General features: G+C 34.7%; 1 protein-coding gene across 8 annotated transcripts in view; it reads left to right on the top strand.

The window, feature by feature from the left end:
• The window catches only part of COL19A1 (collagen type XIX alpha 1 chain), a 324,092-nt gene that overhangs the window by 166,363 nt on the left and 133,191 nt on the right, over positions 1-24,538 (top strand). For all 8 annotated transcript variants that reach the window (XM_032409538.1, XM_032409537.1, XM_032409544.1 and 5 more), the window contains one exon: positions 14,263-14,316. In XM_032409538.1, the coding sequence (XP_032265429.1) occupies positions 14,263-14,316 (54 nt within the window). The remainder of the gene's footprint in view (positions 1-14,262; positions 14,317-24,538) is intronic.

Below are 24,538 nucleotides of genomic sequence, written 5' to 3'. Positions count from 1 at the left end.
GTGCTTTGCACCCCTTTTTAAACAAATCTTAACAAATGGTTGCTCTTTTATTTACCACACCATTTGCTAACAGTACTGCTGCCTCATTCAGCCTCTGACCAATTCTAATCCTCAGACACCTTCTGGGGCGTTGCTATTCTTACTTACCTTAAGTCTATGCTGTTGATTTTTCATTCCATTTCTTATGGAACACCATTCTGTTTTACAACCACTTCTTAGTTTCCCAATATAATATATTCTAGAAAGTTTAATATCTTCATGTATCAAAAATGTCAAGGGTGATCCTATCAGATCCTATGATCTGATAAGATTTACCTGAAACCCCATTGGCAGATTAACATGATGCATATTTAAATACATCTTACTCTCCTAATATTTCTTTGGAAGTGGAAGTAGAACATATTAGAAGTAGAATTGAGTTTTGGGGTCAGATATATTTGAGTTAAAAGCTCAGGTCCCCCCCTTATTTGCAGTGTTATCTTTAGGAAGTTTGTTCTCACATCTATAAAAAGGAAAAATTCTATTTTATACAATTGTTAGAATTAAATTAAATCACTTATGTAAAGTGACTAGTGGGATTCCTGATATAATAGCAGGTACTCAATAAATGTCAATTCTCTATTCTTTTCCTAATTTATCGTTGTGAGTGTATGGAGGTCATCAAAATATTTGTTGAAATTTTGATGAAATGTTGCACTAGGGCTTCTACCATTTGGTTCTGTGCAAATATGAGAGTCTTTTTTATATGCTGTTTGCATTGTCCTTTTATTCACTATTTATGTGCTTGTTATAGCTTTATATTAGTACATTGACTCTCAAATTATGTTGATTTGTTCACATGATATACTACTTTTTTTAGAAGCTTAGAAATAACTTTCTGATTGCTCCATTTCATTGAAATATTAAGAAAAATTAATTATAATTTACTTTTATGCCAACTTTCTAGTGTTTGATTGGTAGTTTGAAAATTAAGGCATTTATACCTGGCTTCGATAACATCACAATCTGATCATTTGAAAAACACATCATATTACCAACCCAGCAGATTGAAAAGTAATATGGGACTAATATCCTGGGGGAGGAGGGTCTACTTGATACATCATGACTAATCTTATTAATGCTACTTGCACTGAATAGAAGTTATACTGACTCAGCCTTAACTTATTCAGTATATGATTATAGAGGGCAAATGTGTGACCGCATTTCTAAAAGATTGTGTTTAAGGAAATATTTGTATATAGATTGACTTGTCCATTGACCTACAGTATAATTTCCACAAAAATTGAGTTAGTTCTTAAGTATATTAAACTAAGTCTCAGAATTTTAGTATTTTCAAGTATTTTGTGAATCAGGAATTACCCATTCAATATTTAAGCAGCTACCCTGGCATTTTCCACATGTTCTACAGAATTAACAAGGCTTGTTCAGTCTTATAAAGGCCATCTCCTTAGTTCTGCCACCAATAAGTACAAGTTGAATCTAAAGACAAAATGATGATTAAAAAAAAATATTTTACATGGGGGCGCCTGTATGGTGTGGTTGGTTAGGTGTCCAGCTCTTGGTTTTGGCTCAGGTCGTGATCTCAGGGTCCTGGGATTGAACCCCACATTGGGCTCTGTGCTCAGCATGGAGTCTGCTTGGGATTTTCTCTTTCTTCCCTCTGCGAGCCCACCCCCCCCCCCTTGCTCTCTGTCATTCTTTCTCTCCCGCTCCTTCTCTCTCTCTAGAATAAATCTTAAAATCTTTTACGTGATAATAATTACCACTGTGTTAACCAAATTAGTGGCAAATTATTGCAATTTGAAACCACTTATGTAAAAAGTAATGATCTGTTGTATACTCTAGGATAAATTGCTGGGTATAAAAATTAGAGCAATTCCTTGCTATTTCAAATGCTAAATTTGAAACTGCATGCGATTAATGAACTTTAAGAATCAGTTTATTTGCCTTAATTTATTCAGTGTTTTAAATAAAAATTTAATACTTTTCAAAATAGTATATTTACATAGTTAAAAACAAAACTGAAAGTGTCATAAAAATAAATATCATATTTCAGTAAATAGATTGGGAACAATTACTTAGCATTGGAAAAACACAAAGTTGGATACATTTATCACTCCCATACCAATAAAAATATTAGATGGATCAAAATTTTAAAGGTGAAAACTAAACCAGAACGGTCCTACGGAAAATATAGAATTTTTTTAAAAGATTTTTATTTATTTATTTGAGAGGGATTACACACTTGATTGAGGGGAGGGGCAGAGGAATCAGCAGACTCCCTGCTGTGCATGGAGCCCAGACGTGGGGCTCCATCCTAGGACCCTGAGATCATGACCGAGGCCGAAGTAAGATGCTTAACCAACTCAGCCACCCAGGTGCCCTGGAAAGATACAGAAATTTTAAAAATAATTAGTAAAGAACAACTTTTTAAATATAAAAAAAATCCAGAAAGTAAATATGAAAAAAATTAGTAAATGTGGCCACATGAACAAATAATTCCTGTATTGTAATTCATGTATATATTAACTTAGTTTTTAAAAATTGGGTAAGGATGTGAACAGAGTTTATACAAAAGAAAGAACAAGATGGCTCTTCAACATAAAAAATTCATCTAAATGTACTTATAATAAGAGAAATACAAATTAAAATGTCTCTGAAATACTAATTTTCACTTACAATATTGGCAGTGGTCTCAATTCTTTTGGGATATATACCTAGAAGTGGGATACCTGGATCATATGGTGGTTATATTTTTTTTCTAGTAACCTCCATACTGGATTTTATAGCCACTACACCATTTTACATTCCCACCAACAGTGTACAAGTGTTCCAGTTTTTCCACATCCTTGCCAACACTTACCTTTTTCTTTTAAAGTAGCCATCCTAACAGGTGTGAAGTGATCTTTCACTGTGGTTTTAACTTGCATTTTCCTGATGACTACTGATGTTGAACATCTTTTCATTTGCCTATGACAAAATAGCTAAGATACAGAAACAACCTAAATGTCAATTGACAGATAAATGAACAAAAATGTGGTGTATATACACAGTGAAATGTTATTCAGCCTCTTGGTTTTGCCTCAGGTCATGATCTATCAGGCTCCCCACTCAGTGAGGAGTCTGCTTTCCCTCTCCTTTTTCCTTTGCCCCTACACCCTTCTTGCTCTCTCTCTCTGAAATAAATGAATAAATCTTAAGGAAAAAAAAAAAAGATATCCTGCCCTATGCAACAACATGAAAGAACCTGAAGGATATTAGCTAAGTGAAATCAGCCAGTCACAGAAGGCCAACTACTGTATAATTCCACTTAGGCCAGGTATCTAGTATAATCAAACTCAATGAAACAGAGTAGAATGAATGGTAATTGCCGGGAGCTGGGAGGAGGAGAAATTACAGAGCTGTTGTTCAATGGGTATAAATTTTCAGATATACAAGATTAATAAGTTCTAGAGATCTACTGTACAACATTGTGCCTATAGTGAAGAATACTGTGTTGCGCACTTAAAAATTTGTTAAGAAAGTAGGCCTCATTTAAAAAATTCTTACCACCAATAGAAAAAGATTGGCAAAGGTCAAAAAGTTTGATAGTGTAGTGTGTGGGCAAAAATGTAGAGAAATATACATTCTGAGGAAATTATATGTCAATATAGTCTCTTTGGAGGACAATTTGATAGTTTATCAAAATTTCAAATTTTAGCTACAGGGGCTCTCACTCATTTATGAAATTAATGCATGTGCAAGGCTATTTATTTCAGCGCTGTTTGAAATAGTAAAATAATAGAAACAATCTAGATGTCCAACCACGAGTGAATGGTTAATAGAGTTATAGTATTACTTTTATTTTAAAAATATAAAATTTTCACAATTTTATGACTATGTAAATATTGGTATTTGTAGAGCCATGTGATATACTTTTCTTTTATTGAATAGTTTTGTTGTTGTTTGTTTTGTTTTGTTCTCTGGTGTTTCTAATTATCTGTTTGCCCTGCAATTATCCTCCATATTTTTCAAATTCTCTCACTCAGTCTTTATTTTGGGGGAGTCCTATTCAGGCCTTTTACTCCATTCTTGGCTACTAGCTTTACAGGCAAATTATAAAATTCTCATTCTGTGACTCCTTTTATTTTTTTTTATTGGTTGATTCCAACTCTTCTTCTTTTCCTTGTCATCTCCTTTCTTGGTTTCACTCTTTCATTTATGTAAATACACTTCAAGCAAATTATTAGGAGAATGTAAAAGGGAGGTAAATTTTCTAAGATTTTACATGTCTAAAACTGTTTTTATTCTACTTGCACACTTGGTTGCTAGTTTGTCATGGTACTGAATTCTAGGTTAGAAATTATTTCCATCAGAATTATAAAGGTTTTGCTCATTGTCTGATGAGAAATAGAATGCTTTATGAATTCTTTTTCTTCCTGGTTTCCTAACAAGAGGGAAAGCAAAAATACTGGTGTCTAATTCACCATTCTTCTCCTGAAACTCTTCATTCAAGGAAACAGAAGGGAAGGAAATGTTTTCAATTCCCTTTCTGGTTGGATAGAAACAGCTTCTATGGGCTCCTTCCTCTGTGGGGTTCATGTTCAACTTTGTGATCTATGAGAATATCTCTTGATTTGTAGTAATGAGGTACTTGATATTTAGAAATACTTTTCTATTAATGGAGCCCAGCTTCCAGACTACTGTCTTATATGAACTCTTAGATGTCAAAAGTTGTACATTGACTCTTTCACTGTCTTTACACTTATGCTATTATGATATTAATCCTCCTGAGGGAAATGGATGCTCCTGGAAGAAAGGAGGAAGGCCAGTGAAAAGTTAAAAAAGAGAAAAGTCTTCAGGGCACCTGGTGGCTCAGTCCATTAAGAGTTGGACTCTTGATTTTGGCTCAGGTCATGATCTTATGGTTGTGAGATCGAGCCCCATGTTAGGCTCCACACTATGTGCGGTGTCTGCTTGAGATTCTCTCCATCTCCCTCTCCTCCTCCCCCCGCTTGTGCGTGCACACTCTCTCCCAATAAATAAATATAAATAAATAAATAAATAAATAAATATAAAATCTTAAAAGAGAAAAGTCTTCAATATATGTTTTTAATATTTTTTTAAAATTTCTTTATTACAGTATGAAGCATTTTCCCCTATTAAAGTTTTGGTTTTTACCACCTTACTCAATGAATTGCCACTTGCTTAGTCTGATATTGTATCAACCATCTTCACAGTTATCTGTATAATTCATAGGTCTTTCATGTGGTGTGTGAATATCTCTGTACTGATTTATGTTTTAACCCCAAAATTACTAGGTTAAGTTTCCTTCAGTCTTGTCATTTATGTTGCATAGGCCAAATGCAAGTTATTCATGATATTACATTTGGAATTACATTTGTATCATGTTGTCCATTCTCAGAAGTTATCAGAAGACATTTTAAAACCACCTATGTGTAGATTATTCCCTCTTTTTGCTGTGGAACCATGTCTCCATGATGTGGTCAGTGACCTATGGCAAAGCCAGTCAAAAAGTAGACTGTTGTTATGATCAGACTCATCATTAAAACTGAATCAGTCATATTCTCCCTCACATAAATCATTAAGACAGATGATACAAATGGATTTGATAGACATTGGCCTACCAATTTTTTACTTGTCAACATGGCCTTGAGTTAACTGAAATCAAACCATTTCATTATTGGGTTAAGGCCAAAATAAAGCAAATTTACATAAAGTTTTTCATAGTCAAAAAAACTAAAAATATGAAATTAACAAAATATGAAAATATAAGTCAATTAAAGTGAATCAAGAATAATTACCAAATATGAAACTACATTATTTTAAATAATATAAGCATTTTTAAATAACTTGATGGTTCTAGTTCTTATTAATTAATGGTTTGTATAGATACATTAATCTCTTCAATTCATGTTGTTTTTTCAAAAAGTAAGTACTTAATCCCCATCAATGTGAGATAAATTTAATGCAACTTACATTTCTTTCTCTAATGAAGGGCAACTCCTCCAAATAGAAGTAGAGCATCTATTTTGCAATTTTACCACATAAGAATTAAAAATAACAGATTATTTTGGTATCAAGTGGGATTTGTAGATGAAGAATATAAATTTTTTAATTGAAATTTTGGTAGCTATGACAATTAATGTTCTCACTATAGCAGAGGTACCAAGAGAAGTGTAAAGGAATCAGAATCTAGCAGTCATTCAGCCACTCAGTGCCTACTACATGCAATTCACTCTGCTAGATAATATTCAAAGTGGAAGGGAACTGAGGATATATACAAGTTACAAAGTAAAATATCTCCTAATATGGGCAAAAATTCTTGGTAGAGGAAAGTTTGTGGGGAGTACAGATGTCCTACAGCATTCCAGTTTCACAGATTATATGTTCTCTATTATTTAATTTATATTTCTAGTGTTAATGGCTGAATCAATAGTGACTGAAAACATTTCAGAATCTATGTATGAAAATAGATGTGATTTCTGAGTTCAGAAAACAGAAAAAGATTATTACTAAAATTTATCTTTATAACCATATGGAACAATCATAATTCATTATGCCTCATGTCCAAAATGCTGGCAGGATTTTCAAATGAAACTGTTAAATTTTGAAAGCACTACAGATGACCTCTATTTTTTAAATTGTTGAAGATAGGATAAAGTTGTCCATCCAATTATGGAATCTGTTTACTGTAACTTATAATGATTGAAACATTCCTGTCTACACAAATATTTCATAAATTTTCTTTCTAGCGACGGCTCTTCTTATTCTTCTTTTGTCAGTGTTACTGGAAAGGTTTGTCAGGGTTTCTTTTCTTTTTCTTTTTTTTTATTTTAGTATATGAAAGAGATTCTATTGTTTTTTTATTCCAAAGACATCTATTTCCTAGTGTGCACTGACAAATGCTTATGATAAAATATTAGGCTTTTTATATATAACATAGAATTCCTTTTCGGAATACTTTAACACCCTAAGGGAAATTCTTTCCTGTGTCATGATAATTCTATGAAATGACATAAAACCCATCACTCCTTTAATTTATTAACATAAACATTCTTGAATTCCACTTCTCAGAACCACTTCCCATGACTGGACTATATGTCTGTTACATTTTTACTGATCCGCGCTTTTTTTGGTTCTGATATCTTCAACTTACCACATTTGTTCCCATTGTTCTCATATTAAAGGCATGAAATTTTCTATAAAAACAGATAAACTCTGTTTTCCATTTTAATTTTGTACACTCTATTTGAAAGACAGAAAATTCCCTAGTGGCATTTTAAGAATCAATGCAGATTCTGCCTAATCTTATGTTTCAAATCTATGAAGCATATTCTAAAGCAGTAATCATAACAGTTAAAATACACATACTTGCATAACATTTTTGTTGAAGTAGGTTTTAGGTATCATATATTCTGCAACATCCCTAGGAAGGGAGTGCAAATAATACTTCAAAATGAAACTTCCCTTTTTTACTTCAGCTTCTTTCTTTGATTAAGAAGTTATGAATATATCTTGCCTCTTTTCACAAATGAAAATGTGTTTAAATGCAATTAATCTACCCTATTAACTCTACTAAACATCTGCTGTATTTGTTAAACACTTCAAAATTCTGTTCTGAATCAGTTAATTCTAAGTAATTTCTCAGTTAAATATTTACATGGGCTTCCATAATGACAAGCTGTAGCCTGTCTTAAGTAATCAGCAGATTGTCCAGAGAGAGCTATGTATAGTGTAACACACTGTAATAGCTGTTCACTGGAACTTAAAGTGGTTTAGCTTCCTTGGACTATTTTTTACATAGTTTTATCCTAGCCAAAAGAAGTAACAGCCTTATGAATTCCTTTCCCTGTCAACATTTTTAATGTCCAGAATTCCACTTAAAAAAAAAAAAGAGAAAAGAATGAATGCCTGTATAGACATATGCAGATGTTTACATCATGAATCTCCAAAATACATTCTTATACTTCTCTTTGACAAAAGCAATAAATCTTCATGTTTGTGAAATTTTAGGAAAAATCCAGATTACAGTTATTTTCATAGCAGACTAAATACATGAAAAAAGTAGAAAAAATAAATCGGCATTACTCTTCTGCAAAGGAAATCTAAGAAGAAAATAATGCACAGATTATACACAAGATGCAATTCTCTAACTTGAAAAATGGTATACATCTATAAAATATCAAATAATGGTCAAAAATTTAAATAAGTTTCATAATAGAGATGATATCATAAGTGGTAAACAATTCTTAAATGAACTGTAAGGCAGTTTTACTCTTAGATATGACACAATTGAAATTAAGATGAGAAATACAGACAAGACAGAAAATTCTCCAATGTGGTATTTAAGTTCAAGTTTTGAAAATGAGTATGATTAGAGACTGACCAGAAATCTGTTTCCTACGACCACCACCACCCATTATTATTCCATCCCAGTGTTTCCTTCCTTCTGATCCAATTTACTAAGTATCTATTGAGTCTCTTCTATAAGTATGGTAGAGCATAGAAAAAAAATGATCTGTCCTCTAGGACTCCGAGTCAACTAAGAGGATAAGTAAAGTACACACATAATGGCATTAAGGCCAGAGTAAGAAAGAATTGTGGGAAGGGTCTGAGACAAATGCTGAGCTCTACCCAAGTTTAGGTAGGCTGGAGCATAGGTATATGTATAATTTTCAATAGTAAGTGATCAGCAAACACTATTTTACTTTACTAGATGGAAGGAGTAGTAAACTGGATAATTGTAAATAATGAATTATCTCCAAATTTTGATTTCTTATTTTGGGAAAAAATATTATTTTTCTGTAGTTGCTTGGCCTGTGTTTTACTAATGAGAGTGTTGATTTTATTTTTCTTTGTAAATGTCAACTAATATTCAATAAAGACAGCTCAAAAATATTCTGAACGTTAATGCAATGTGTCTAGGATTAAAAATTGGTCATGGATAAATCAAATAGTGAATAATCCATTTGAGATTAAAAACAATTCCCTAGGGGCGCCTGGGTGGCTCAGTCATTAAGCGTCTGCCTTCGGCTCAGGTCATGATCCCAGGGTCGTGGGATTGAGCCCCGCATCGGGCTCCCTGCTCAGCGGGAGGCCTGCTTCTCCCTCTCCCACTCCCCCTGCTTGTGTTCCCTCTCTCACTGTGTCTTTCTCTGTCAAATAAATAAATAAAATCTAAAAAAAAAAAAAAACAATTCCCTAACTTTTCCTTAAAAATCTCCCTGGGTTCTAAACTTAGCAAATATAAGGTGGGGGTGGGGCATGGGATTCAGAATCATGTACATTGAGGGGGCATATTAGTGGGTTTTATGTGTGTGAGTGTACCATTTGGACTTCGGACACAAAAGGTTCTCATAAATATTTTTGAATCCATTGAATCCACTCCAAATCAAGTTTAATATTTTTGCATTTTTGTCAGCTTCTGTATATAATTTCTCCAACTAAGGGAGTGCAATTTTGATTATATGTGGCTCAGAATTAATTGTACTCCCTCCATGAATATTTGGTGTGTGTATGTTTTAGTAGCTCATGTTTAAAAACACTGAAAAAGCTGTCAACATTTGGACGGATATCAAAAATGTTATATATAAGTTTGACTATTCATGAAATGATAATAGTTTCCTAAGGGTAAAAAGAAGGAGTTTAATCTAGAGCCAAGATTGTGTCAGTCTTTTAAAAAATGACACAACTCCCTGTAATTATATTATAATTAATACTTGGTATATTTAGATTTTAAAAGTTGTTTTTCTTATGCACATTATAAATGTACCATCCTAAAGTTGGCCTAATTAGCCAACTTTCCTTGGTTATATATCATTTGGTAGTGTTTTTTGTAGAAAAAATCAAACAGAACTGGTCACTTTTTTCATTCCTTGTTTTTTATTCCTGCCTAAATCAATAAAACATAGGCTTTATGTGCCCCTATAACATTAAATTTTTCAGAGAACAGGGCACCTGTGTGGCTCAGTTGGTTTAGCATCTGCTTTTGGTTCAGGTCATGATCCCAGGGTTCTGGGATTGAGTCCCGCATTGGGCTTCCTGCTCAGCGGGGAGTCTGCTTCTCCTTCTGCCCCTCCCCCTCGCCCCCCCACCCCCGCTAGTGCACATGCGCACGTGCGCGCTCTCTCTCTCTCTCTCTCTCTCTCTCTCTGACAAATAAATAAAATCTTTAAAAATAAATAAAGGGAAAAATGAAGGGGAGAAAATCGGAGGGGGAGACGAACCATGAAAGACTATGGACTCTGAGAAACAAATGAGGGTTCTGGTGGGGGGATGGGTTAGCCTGGTGATGGGTATTAAAGATGGCAAGTATTGAATGGAGCAATGGGTGTTATATGCAAACAATAAATCATGGACCACTACATCAAAAACTAATGATGTAATGTATGGTGATTAACATAACATAATAAAATAAAATCTAAAAATAAATAAATAATAAATTGTTCCAAGAATAGATAAAAGAAATGACAATAATACATACATATATTTTACTAGGGTTTTGTAGGGAAGGAATCAGAAAGACTTGAGGAAATACTGAGGATTTGTGATACACGCAGAATTTTTTGTATTAATGCTTTTTGAAAATGAGTTACAGTAATTTTTATTAAATACTGACTTTGATCGTATGAAAGTTATCTGAATGAAAATTTATAACTTTTTTCTATTCAAAATAAAATTAGATGGTGAAATTATGCACATTATCACATTTATTGAAACAGTTTCTTCTATAAAAAAACAAAAAATGAATATATACATAATAAATAATTATAGGTCATCACAAACACATCTGATATTTTAGTTTAAAGGTAACCACAACTTTTAAAGAAAAAGTTCAGAATGTACAAATGTATCCTAAGTTTTTTAAAATTAGGTAACAAAGGAATGTTTCTTCTGGAATGGAGGTAAATTCAGATTTGTTTGAATTTTTATTACTATTTTTCTCATTTATTCCAGACCAGTTAAGCATTTAATATACGATAGGTTAATCACAAATATTTGTAAGACTCTTTGAAAATTATTGGCTTTATCCAAAAACTTACTAAAGTGAATTGATTTTCCAGTATGAATTTTTTCACTCAGATGTTAATAGGCCCATTGTGTGAATAAGACAGTTTCTACCTGTTGTCCTTAGAGCTTGATGAATCATTACCTGTACAATCATTTAAATGAACTTATGACAAATACTTTAAAGGTCAAATACAAAGCATTTTAAGACTGATGAACCAAGACATTCATCCCTTCCTATGGAAAGTCAGGGAAGGTCAGGCTGGGTTTTTTTCTTTTTTTTTTTTCTTTTATTTAAATTCAAGTTAGTTAACATATAGTGTATTATTAGTTTCAGGGGTAGAATTAGTGATTCATCAGTTGCGTATAACACCCAGTGCTCATTACGTCATGCGCCCTCCTTAATGCCCATCACCCAGTTACCCCACCTACCTCTCCTCCAGCAACCTTCACTTTGTTCTTTATAGTTAAGACTCAAGACTCTCTTACGGTTTGCCTCCCTCTCTGTTTTTATCTTATTTTATTTTCCCTTCCCTTCCCCTATGTTTATTTGGGGTTTTTTTCCTTAGATTCCACATATGAGTGAAATCATATGGTATTTGTCTTTTTCAAACTGATTTCACTTAGCATAATACACTCTATTTCCATCCACGTTGTTGCAAATGGCAAGATTTCATTCTTTTTGATGGCTGAGTAATATTCCATTGTGTGTGTGTGTGTGTGTGTGTGTGTGTGTGTGTGTGCGCTATATACACCACATCTTTATCCATTCATTAGTCGATGGACAACTGGGCTCTTTCCATATTTTGGCCATTGTGGACATTGCTGCTATAAATATTGGGGTGTAGATATTCTCTGGATAAATACCTAGTAGTGCAATTGCTGGATCATAGGGAGCTCTGTTTTTAACTTTTTGAGGAACCTCCCTGCTGTTTTCCAGAGTGGCTGCACTAGTTTGCATTCCCACCAATAGTGTAAGACGGTTCCCCTTTCTCCACCACCTCACCATCATCTGTTGTTTCCTGAGTTGTTAATTTTAGCCATTCTGACTGGCATGAGGTGGTATCTCACTGTGGTTTGGATTTGTATGTCCCTGATGATGAGTGATCTTTTAGCATTTTCTCTTGTGTCTGTTAGCCATTTGTATGTCTTCTTTGGAGAAATGTCCATTCATGTCTTCTGCCCATTTCTTGACTGGATTTTTTGTTTTTTGGGTATTGAGTTTGATAAGTTCTTTATAGATTTTGGATACTAGCCTTTTTTTTAAAAAAAGATTTTATTTATTTATTTGAGAGAGAGAGAAAGCACAAGCAGGGGGAGTGGCAGGCAGAGGCAGAGGGAGAAGCAGGCTCTCCTCAGAGCAGGGGGAGCCCGATGTGCGACTCGATCCCAGGACCCCGGGATCATGACCTGAGCTGAAGGCAGCCACTTAACTGACTGAGGCAGCCGCTAAACCAACTGAGCCACCCAGGTGCCCCTGGATACTAGCCTTTTATCTGATATGTCATTTGCAAATACCTTCTCCCATTCTGTAGGTTGCTTTTTAGTTTTATTGATTGTTTCCTTTGCTGTGCAGAAGCCTTTTATCTTGATCAAGTCCCAGTAGTTCATTTTTGCTTTTGTTTCCCTTGTCTCTGAAGACATGTCTAATAGGAAGCTGCTGCAGCCAAGGTCAAAGAGGTTGCTGCCTGTGTTCTCCTATAGGATTTTGATGGATTCTTGTCTCACATTGAGGTCTTTCATCCATTTTGAATTTATTTTTGTGTCTGGTATAAGAAAGTGGTCCGGTTTCATTCTTCTGCATTTGGCTGTCCAATTTTCCCAACACCATTTGTTGAAGAGACTGTCTTTTTTCCATTGGACATTCTTTCTTGCTTTGTCAAAGATTAGTTGACCATAGAGTTTAGGGTCCATTTCCAGGTTCTCTGTTCTGTTCCATTGACCTATGTGTCTGTTTTTGTGCTAGTACCATACTGTCTTGATGATGACAGCTTTGTAATACAGCTTGAAGTCGAGAATTGTGATCAGGCTGGGTTTTCTTAAGATCAGTTTGGCATGATGTGGAGAATGGAGGGGTTAGTGTCAGGTTCAAGTAGGAAGCCGGTGAGCAAGCAAGAAGTGATGATTGGAGCTATAGGAATGAAAAGAAATAGATGGTTCCAAATATACGTTGGAGATGCACCAACCAAACTTGGAGATTTGAGAAAGGAAAGTATGGAGAATGAGTTCTAGATTTCTGGCATGAGCACTAACAGGATGTGTGAATTTACTGAGAATGCTGGAAGAGAATCCAGTCTGGGGGAGGAGGGTCCTAAGTTCAGTGTTTGATGTGCTAAGTTTCAGATGCCCTAGAGGAGTGAGTATCTCAAGCAGGTGGTTGGATACCCACATTGTAAATCTTAGAATCACTGGCCTGGAATATTCAAAGTCCACAGTACATTAGGTCATGGCAAGAGAATGCGGATTGAGAAGAAAATGAGCCTAAACTCCCATGTTTAAAATGTTGAATAGGGAAGGAGGAAGTATCAGGAGAACTAAGAAGAAACTTTCAGAGAGGCAATAACTACTGACAATTTTTTAAAAAAATATACCATCATTTTGAGTAAGAATTCCTATGTAAAAGTAACTGTGACAATCAGGAGACTCGACTTACAGATTAACAGCAGCTGGAATTTCCTGGGCCTTTTGTCAGAGTCTGAAAAAAATGCTTATTTTTTCTGCCTCTTGATAATGTTGTTGTGAAAGTATTAAATAATGTCTGTGATATTAAAAATTAAATGTTATGAAAAGACATATATTGAAGCCAACATCATAATCATGTGTTTTCTTAGTGGATACTTAGAAGAGCTATTCTCAACCAAAAATGTGGCTATATTTATAGAGTTTATATATAGAAAGAACCTTTTTTTTCCTGCTTGCAAATATTGTTCCTACTTATTTATGGTAGTTTGGTGAAACATAGTTCTGACCATATGGGAGTCAGAAAGGAAGTCTGGAGTCTGGAAGTGAACAGTGGCCTCACACCTGGTTTGGAATCACTTTTTTTTCTTTTCTGGAGTTAACTCCAAAGACAAACCAGTCACAGGACAATTTACCATTATTATTATATTAGAGTCTAACTTTGGGAGAGCTCAAATCACTTTACAAGTTTTGTTTAATCAATAAAGTAGGTATTACTTTTCACAACATTCTTTGTGAGGCAGGTGTACTTGAAACAGTCTATTAACATGTGTCCTTTTCCACCTCCCACAGAGTTCCCTGGGGATACAGGGCCCACAGGGTCCACCTGGAAAAGAAGGTCAGAGGGTAAGTAAACTTGGGACAACTGGCAGGCATTACTATCTCAAGGCTTACTTATTTCTGAACATTAATAAAAATAAACCCAAAATACAGCAAGCAGATGGGCATAAGGAGAGTATTAACTATCCAAAGGCTGAAATTTGAGATCTGAGATTTTGACAGAGCTTTTACAATCCAGAAAGTTCTATATACTTTCAAGATTGGCAGCACAAATGTAGAGATACAGTTTAGGTGAAATGAATTAACTGTAATTTGATCTAGGGCACATTGGTCATATTTTGAGGTTTTGAGTTAAGTTGATGAGTATCTTTGTGGAGTTCCTGCCTGTTCATGAATTCTGTAGACTGTGAATATTAACTGCAGTCTTTAGTTGAATTAAATTATTGACTTTAGTGATGCTTTATAATTCTTCTTTCATTACAGTTTGCTGCCTTTGAGATAAAATATGTAGTAAGTGAGTAAATTGTAGTTGGAATAGTTAGTCTTAGCTTCCCCCAGTAAAGGGAACCCCTGCAGTGATAATGGGTAAGCTTCACTTCAACATTTTCAGCAGTGGGTCACCCCATTCTTATGGCTTATTGTTATTGCTATTTTCAAATCATTTTAATGTCTTGAAACATTTTATGTGCTTGCTCATATGATTATTGTTATTAACTTTTGTTACCTTGTAGATGAGGATTATATGACTCAGAGTTTAGGTGATTTGCCTAAAGTCAAAGAGCTAATAAAAAGTAGAGCCAGGTGCTCGCTTTGGCAGCACATATACTAAAAAAAGTAGAGCCAGAACTTGAATATGGGGCTTCTGATTCTAAATCTCACGTTCTCTTTTACTGTCCTAGGGTATTAACCCCAAATCTCTTTTTTAGTCATTTTTGTTTATTATTCCCAGTTTTGTCCTCTGGCAGATAAGTCTTTTGCCTTAAGTATATCAGAATCTTTCAAGTATTTGGGAGCCAGTGGTATATTTTACCAAGGTTTACCTTTTATCAGGTTAATAAAATCCCATGTCTCTTAACTCTCTCTTATATGGGTTTCTGACTCCCAACATGCTGATCTCAGAAAATACTCATGGACTTTGTGGCGGTATCAGGAATGGGACTGAACATGTGTGGTATTATTTAGGGCAGAGCAAAATGTGGCGAGTATGCCCTTGTACTATAGATAATATACTTCTATTGGAACTTAAGATTGAGCTGATGCGCTTCTGTGTATTTTTTTAAACTAACTCCTTCTACTAGAGCAGCTTTGTTTCTTTGTTTTTATTTATTTATTTTTTTAGTAGTACAATTAAGATTTGATTTGGACAAAAATCAAAATTAAAAATTAAAAATTCTATGTTTACTTTTTCTACAAATGGCTAGTTTAGTGAACACAAAAGGGCTTAATAACTTTTGATGGTTAAGAAAATAAAAGGAAAAGTTTTGTGAATAATGGCTAAGATTTATGAGCCACCTATAATGTGCTAAATGCTTCACATTATTATTTCATTTATTTATTTCTCACAATAGCTCTATGAGATATGTAATACTATCATTCTCATAGAGAAACTGAGGTTTTTAAGCAACTTGGAAAGGACACATTGCAAATAAGTGGAACTATGCTGAAATTTTAAAATTATTTATAAAGCAGTCCTATCTGAGTTCTGCTCCCAATACCTATATATACAACTGTAGTTTCCCATTTGGCTCTCCAGACCCTCTCTATTCAGGAGTTCGTTAATCCACTTGATCAAAGTTTAAGTAGCGTCAGGGAGAAAAATAGAAAATTACTTATCTAGATTTTGAGTCTGCCTTAAGCAATTAAGTCATTGGGGGCAGAAGACCAGATGAAATGACCTTGTGAAGTTAATTTCCAGGCTTCTTCTTCTGTTTTCTCCCAATGATAGCCAAGATGTCTAATTGCATCTAGGACCATATTTCTGAGTTTATGTCTACATTCTGCATCCAGAGGACATTTTCCTTCTAATAACTTTCCTTTCCTGCAAACTGAGTGATAAATTATACCTCCTAGTTAATATCCAGAATATATAAGGAACTCATGCAACTCAATAGCAAACCCCCAGGTACCCAATTTAAAAATGGGCAAAAAACCTGAGTAGACATTTCTCAAAAGAAGACATACAAATGGCCAACAGGTACATAAAAAGGTGCTAAACATCACTAATCATCAGGGAATGCAAATCAAAACCATAATGAGATGTCACCTCATACCTGTTAGAATCACTGTTATCAGAAAGATAAGAGATAACAAGTATTGGTGAGGACACGAGGAAAAGGGAACCCTGGTGCACTCTTGGTGGGAATGTAAATTGGTGCAGCCACTGTGGAAAAGAGTATGGAGGTTTCTCCAAAAATTAAAAATAGAACTACCTTATGACCCAGCAATTTCACTTCTGGGTATATACCCAAAGGAAATGAAATGAGCATTTCAAGGAAATATCTGTACTCTCATGATATGCAAACAACTTAAATGTGTATTGACAGATGAATGAATAAACAAAATGTGATTCACAAACACACACAAATGCACACAATGAAGTATTATTCAGTCTTAAAAAAGAAGGAAATCCTGCCATTTGTGAGGACATGGATGAACATGGAGGACATTATGCTCAGTGAAATAAGCCAGACACAGAAAGACAAATCCTGCATGTTCTCATTTATATGTCTAAATCCAAAAATATCAAATTCACAGAAACAGAGTAGAACGGTGGTTACCAGGGGCTGGGATGAGGAGGATGGGGGAGATGTTGGTCAAAGTGTACAAGTTTTAGTTATACAAGATAAGTAAGCTCTGGAGATGTAATGTACAACAATGAGACTATAATTAATATAGTATTGTATACTTGAAATTTGCTAAAACAGTAAATCTTAAGTGTTTTCACCATAAAAAAAGAAAAAGGTAATTATGTATGAAGCGATGGATATGTTAATTAGCTTGATCATGGTGAATAGTTCACAATGTATATCAGATCATCAAGTTGTATACCTTAAATATAAACAATTTTAGTCAACTGTATTCTCAAAATAGAAAAATATAATAATAAACAGATTTTTAGTTTTAATTCCCAAAAACTTATACTCTGTAGGTGGTTTGAGATGGAAATTATAGAGCTAGGTGGGTGAGGCTAGGTTGAGGGCATTAGGTCTGAATTATCCCTCATATGACAGAGTTGTTTGTGTGTGTCTGTGGTAAGAATATTTGACATGAAATCTACCCTCTTGACAAATTTTTAAGTGTACAGTGATACCATACTTTTGACTTAAACAACATGTGGTCAATTTGTAATGTTCCCTCTCTTTTATTTTAATGAAAACTTCTGCCAAGTCAGATGTTCATCCCTGCTGTTGTACTTTTTGAATCACAGAGAAGGAACTGATTCCTGTCATTGTTAAATTTCATCTTCTGGATTTTAGTCCCTAATATCTTTCTATTAGTTTTCTTTTCCAGTGAAATGGCTCCCAGCTTTATGTCACCGTAAAATTTGATAAGCCTATCCTCTAAGTCTTCATGCAAATCTTTAATAAATCCCGAACAGAGTAGAACCTGACAATTGCACATACCAACAAAGGCTGCCATCTTGATTACCACTGATGTTCTTACGGCATGATAATTAAATCATGTACAAATACACTAACCGCTACCTCCTTCCCACCCACATTTCTTAATTTGGCTTGTAAGATAATTATGAGAGTCCTTGTCAGAGACTAGCTGAAATGAAAAAATATTCAAATGAGGCTTTTTAAAAATAATAATGCTTCAAATTGAAATTGTACCCTCTCAAAGCTTGCATTTCAGAGGAAGGTGGGTTAAAGAATAAATTAAACTTATGTATTCTTCATGATAATTATGGAGGAACATACTCAAATTATAAAGTTCAACCACTACTTTATGCAAATTTACTCCATTTATAAATATGTATAGTCTCAATAATTTAATATTACTTTTATTTTAGCCTCTATCAAGAGTAACAGTGTCAGAAACTAAAGAATGTAAAAGAATTTTATAGATACTGTGAGGCATGGCTTGTCGTTATTACTACCGGCTTTCACAAGTGCCATTATTTATTGAGGAAAGAAGCTGGAACAGGTATTATTGACATTATCCACATTTACAAATTATTATTTTCAAATACAATCCATGATTTATTCTGCTTTATAAGCTACTTAAAAGGGAAGCAATTAATTTAAGAAATGAGCATTCTTGGGGCGCCTGGGTGGCTCAGTCAGTTAAGCATCTGCCTTCGGCTCAGGTCATGATCTCAGGGTCCTGGAATAGAGCCCCACATCGGGCTCCCTGCTCAATGGGGAGCCTGCCTCTCCCTCTCCCTCTGCCTGCCGCTCCCCCCTGCTCATGCCCTCTCTCACTCTCTGTCAAATAAATAAAATCTTTAAAAAAAAAAAAAAAGGAAATGAGCATTCTTACATATTTACAGTTAGGTCCATCTTAGTGCCACCATTTCTTCTCTGCTCGAGAGCTAGGTAGCACTCAGCTCTTTTAGACATACTAATGTACTTATATGTATATGTGTGCATATGCATACACACATACTGCAAGCTAAGACCAATAATTTTTCCATTTCACTGAAGCACGCAATAGAAGACAAAAGAAAAGTCTATGAATTGAAAATTATTTTTTATTGACACATTATCAACAAAACTCTTTTATTTTGATTACAGGTGTTTGACCAGGAAGGAATTGACAATCATTAAGTTAATTAAAATGACATATAAAATATGTGGCAAGTCTTATACATACTTTACTTCTGGGCATAAATGTCTTTAATGAAAGCAGAACATTTAATTTAATTTAATTTTTTTTTCAGAACATTTAATTTTAAATAAATCATTGACTTCTTCATTTTCCTCAGTGGTTAAAGAGATACTAGCTTCTGCCCTACCAATATCTCATAATTATGGTCAGTTTCAAACATAGGTGTCACAAAAACAAAAACAAAAAAACAAATACAGGTGTCACATGTAAACATACTTTGAACAATATCAAACATTGTAGAAACATGTTAATATTACTATTATTTTTATTAAGCGTACAGATTCTGATTGATAAATTCCTTATCTTTTTCTCTTTGATCTTTGTGTATAGTTTTCTATAAGCACAATAAGAACACTATTTTTCTCCAAGAACCACACCAAATTTCTGTTTCAAATTTGTATTAGTTGATTTTATTCTTTTCACTGTCTTTTAAGTAACTAAATCTTAGATTATAAAGTGTTCATTTAATAAAATACACGGCAGTATGCTTCTCATACTTAAAAGCTTCTCTTAACCTCAACAATGTTTCATGACAATATATATCTGAGATTTATAGGTTTTTTTTTTCTTAACCTCCTGATTTTCTTCTTTGATTCTGTCATATGCCATTATATACATACATATGTGTATATATATATATATATATATATATATATATATATATGTGGTTGTTTATTTTTTACTTTGTTATCTTTTTAAAATCCTACAGGTAAAACATTTGGCTGGCACATTTTTAAGTTCACACATCCTTTATAGATTAACACAATTCTTAAAACTTATGTTTAGCATTGACCCTAAGACACAGATGAGAGTATATCAGAGAGAAGTAAGGGAGAACAGCATGGGGGCCAAGAGGATGTTCAGCCCATGATGAGGTCAGAGAAGGGCCAAAATAGGGACCAGGACACTGCAGAGCCAAGAAGCCAACAGAAGAGTATTTCAGGATGTATGGAGGGTTGAAGAGGATTAAAATTTGGAACAAAGTCAGAGGAAAGATGTTAGATAAGAGAAGAGGTGGCTGGAATAAGTGCCAGCTGAAAAAGAAGTTTTAGTTGAATAATGGAGAGAGCATTAGAAACGAAAATTGCAAGAAAGGTGTAAATTAGGGGGTGAATCATGAGGAAGGAGAGACAGAAATGCGGAATCTGTTGGAACGGTAAGGACAGGACCTGGATGGGAGCCCAGAAAAGTATCTTAGTGAAAAGTGGAGTATTTCAGACAGCTGAGCATGTTCACAGAAGTTTATATGAAATATCTCAAAAGAACTGGCATTTATAAAAATTCCCTCTAAGATATAGATTCCTTGCAGGTTTTCCTAATATTTGTAATAGAATTTCCCAAAATATAAAAAAAAAATTATTGTTTTAATGTGACCTTGGATTTTTCCTTTTTTGTCACATTAAGTGCATGTCTGGATAGTATCAAGGTTGGCATAAAACTACCATGAACGTTTTAAAGAAATCACTCTAGGTCTCTGAAGAAAAACATTTTGCTGGTGAGTCAGCTAATTACTGCCCCAAATGCAAGTTTGTCTGGTTGGACCAAGATAACACCTCATTCTTGCATTTTGTTGCTTGATTGTAATTTTGATCTTGAACAGAAATTTTATGGTAAAAAAAAATTCTTCTTTTTTTTAGGGTAGCTTATTCCACAGTGCTAATTTCAGAGCCATAGAATGACCTCATCGTTCCAGTGAAGTGAGTTTAGGGCCTGGTAGAAACCACTAACAATTGTCTGTAGTTGGGATTAAATTATTTTACATTGGCTTGAGTTTTAAGGAGGAGCCTTATAGAGAAAAGAATGAATAATGATGAATTTTCAGCTTCAGGAAGTAATTTGGTTAGTTGCACATGAAGATGACACTCTTCTTGACTTTATGTATTGAAACTGACCTTTAAAATTCACAGTGAGTGTATCCATAATTCTACTCACTCACTAATGCTATTACTTGTATCCTTGTACCAAGAATTTGTATTGCTAAAAGGAAAAAGTCAACAAATTTTCTTAAAGATTTTATTTATTTATTTGAGAGAGAGAGCGCACACAGAGGGAGAAGGAGAAGCAGAGAGAGCTGAACAGAGAGCCTGATGTGGGACTTGATCCCAGGACCCTGAGATCCTGACCCAAGCCAAAGACAGATGCCTAACCAACTGAGGCACCCAGGCACCCCCCATCAAATTTTCTTAAATAATAGTTTTAACTCTTGTCCCAGGTAGAACATAAATATAGGAAAAAGGCATCTCTTTTTTTTTTGCTTAATCCATATATAAATATGTAAATATACATATGTTTTAAATAACATCTTAGAGGTTCTGCATTCTACAAATAATGGCTCGTGTTTATTGCACATGTTTTAAACTTCTGGCATACACATGACATCTTTTTCCATTTGCTTTCTGTGAAATTTCCTAAGGATTTCTTCTTAAGGATTACCAAAGAAATACCATATTTGATCCTGTATGATATTTCTAGAGGGGTATCTGGGAAATTGTGTACCCTGGTCAAGTTTCAAGGGCTATGCAACTTTCCCCCAACATCTTACTTGAATTTACAAAACCAAACATGATACTCAGAGGATAAAAATGATCAAATTTACATTTCTCCCTACACTTCTATTTGCAGAGCTCCACAGCAGACTTTGGGGAACCTTCACTATTATTTCAATACCTGATACTGCTGTCTTTGTCTTTATTTGCTGTCTTTCTAGAAACTCATTTACCATTTAGAATTATCTAGTTATCCCCGGTTTACCTATAAGACAATTAAAATTAACACTTATAAAAGGTCAATATTACATAATTGATAAAACTCTTACTGAGTTAAAATACCCACTTTGGGAGAAAAAAATATACCACAATACAAATTCTACCATATAAAAAATAATATAATGGTTTATTTTTGCATTTATGTTCTTTTTGTATGAAGTACCCTTTCTACTAGGAATGTAAAGCTTTCAAGCATTATGTGTCTGTATCATTATATATCTCATGGTCAGATTTTGTACATTTGTATTCTGACTTTATTCAGTCATTTTGTGTGCTTTGGGTATTATATGTGTATATAAATAAGTAAATATAAAGTCATCTATATGCTTTCATCATTTTATACCTATTTCAGAAATTGAGAAATCACCATAGAATATAAGAATAGCATAGCAGTCTTCTTACTTTTATTATATGATACATTTCTTGGAGCAAAAGTGTATCATTCATTACTTTGCATAATAATTTCCTCTGCTTGTCCTAACTGATGAAGTCCCAATAACATGTGATTCATCAGTAAGCATGTGACTTCATCACAGCACATAATAAGGTATGATTTAATGTTTGTGAGATTTTTTAATATTGTCAGTTAGATGCTTCTCAAAATACAGCGTCAGAATTTCAGAGAACTTTGGAAAAGAAGTTCAAGGAATGACAATGATCTGTTTTATCTGAAAATTTGTACTTCACAGTTTTCTCCAGTGTCCTGCCACCCAGATACTCCTCCTTACTCCAGCTTGGTGTCCACCAGAGCTACATCAAATTTAGTTGCTGAAGCAATAGAGTAAGGCAGGAAGAAGGGGGAGAAGCTAATATATACTCATGTCAAATGAATGTTCACGAAGGAGTAGTTGTGTAGCAAGGACAAGAATCCTCTTAATTTTGCCTCACACTCTAACTGGTAGGAAAGGTAAAGGAACAAGAAGATATTGGAGGCAACTTCTAGCTCAGTCTAACTAGGATCAGGTGAAAAAAGACATAGTATGAGATGTAGCCCAGACTTTATGAGAACGGGCCACTGCTCAGATAAATATCACAGCTAGTTAATGACAGGGTGCCTGTGGTCCACTGTGGTAAACTTCACTCTAATTAGTGAGTCTCTGCAGTGCGCTTGAAGAAGACACAAAGTGCCCTGGGAAGGCTGTAACAAGAAAAAGAGATTGTAACCAATGGTTTTATTCCAGTAATACTTACATAGGTCCTTAAACCACAAGGAGCTGAGGTCCTTATTCATTTAAATAAAGGGTCAAATGACACCATTTGTATTGTAACAGAATAGCTTCATCAGCTATCTGTTATTTGGATTAATAAAGAGAAATGTTTTGTATTTTTCAAATAGAATGCTGACTCAGAACGGCTTATTTAATAGACCCAAGAACTGGTCTCTGCTGTGGGAGAAGCACACCTTCTTATGCAGCCTCCTTTGGACCAGGGACACACAGTCCCTGAGGCCCAGGCAGGCGGGGAGCTGTTTCAGCGGAGGGGCCTACGGGCCCATTTCAGGGACATCCAGTTGTCAGATTTTAGAGCTGAGAGGGGACAACAGTGTCATTCCAGCCCACCAAATCATGAAACTGAGGTCAGAAACATTCAACAGTTCTTCAAGGCTTCAGGCTATTAATCTCTTTAGCTATTGTGTATAATAAGAAGCCCTTACTGTCTGTTTTGTGGTTGTATTCCAAAACCCAGATTTCCCTGTCTTTAAAATGGAGACTATTGAGAATTTGACCAAAGCCCCTCATTTTTCTCATTAAGACCACACACATTATAAGGGACAAATGTAGATAGGTACTTTGGTCCTTTTGCAGTCTCCACAGATGTTAAAGAGTGCACATTCTGTGCCCCGTGCCCTGCTTACCCTGCACCCATAGCTGGGAACAAGCATTGGCTGGTCAGTAAGGAATGGCGGTGGGAGTCAGAGCTTTTTCCAGCTGTGTGATTGGATTAACTTGTGGCTTCAGGCAAACCATTCAAGATTCTAACCTAAATTTATCTGTTTCATCACAGGTTAGCCCTCAGGTATGTTAGATTAAGCCAGGAGCACTTTGGATGCAGTCTGGTGACAGGTGTTCTATGAGAGAATCTTATAAATATTAACTACTTAGTCATAGAAACACTTAAAGAGAATGGAAAAGGAGAAGGCACTCTCCACCGAAGTGACAGTATGCTAATATTCCTGCCTCCCTATCGTTATTCAGAACATCACACTGAACCCATTAGTAGCTATTTGGTACATGTTTAAATTTAAATTAAACATTTCAATTATGCACTTATTCAATCATGCTTATAGTTTATCTTTAAAAGAATTTGAAGATGTTATAAATACAATCAAACATCTCTACACTGAGAGGTGAGATGAGCTAATTAATAAAAAGTAGAAAAAAGAAGAAAATAAGTGAGAACACCTATTTTGAGAGAAGCAACTACGTTTGAGTGAAACCTTCTTTCTGAGAGACCCAAAAGCCTGTTTTATTTACTTGAGAAACATTTGTGTGCCTGGTTTGTGTGAGGTACCATGGAAGTTGACTTAGGTCAGGTTTCCGTAAAAGCAGAATCTAAGACGGAGTTCTTGTATACCTGCTTTTCAGAAGAAACCTGTAAGAGAGTGAAGGAAGCAGAAAAAGGAAGAGGAAGACTGCAGGCAAAAAATGTGCTTTCAGAAGTCTAGTTTTAGCCAGACCCCACAGGTAGCC

The sequence above is a fragment of the Phoca vitulina genome, unplaced genomic scaffold (assembly GCF_004348235.1).
Source record: "Phoca vitulina isolate PV1807 unplaced genomic scaffold, GSC_HSeal_1.0 scaffold11, whole genome shotgun sequence".
Classification (NCBI taxonomy): Eukaryota; Metazoa; Chordata; class Mammalia; order Carnivora; family Phocidae; genus Phoca; species Phoca vitulina.
This window is presented reverse-complemented; position numbering and strand designations above follow the sequence as displayed.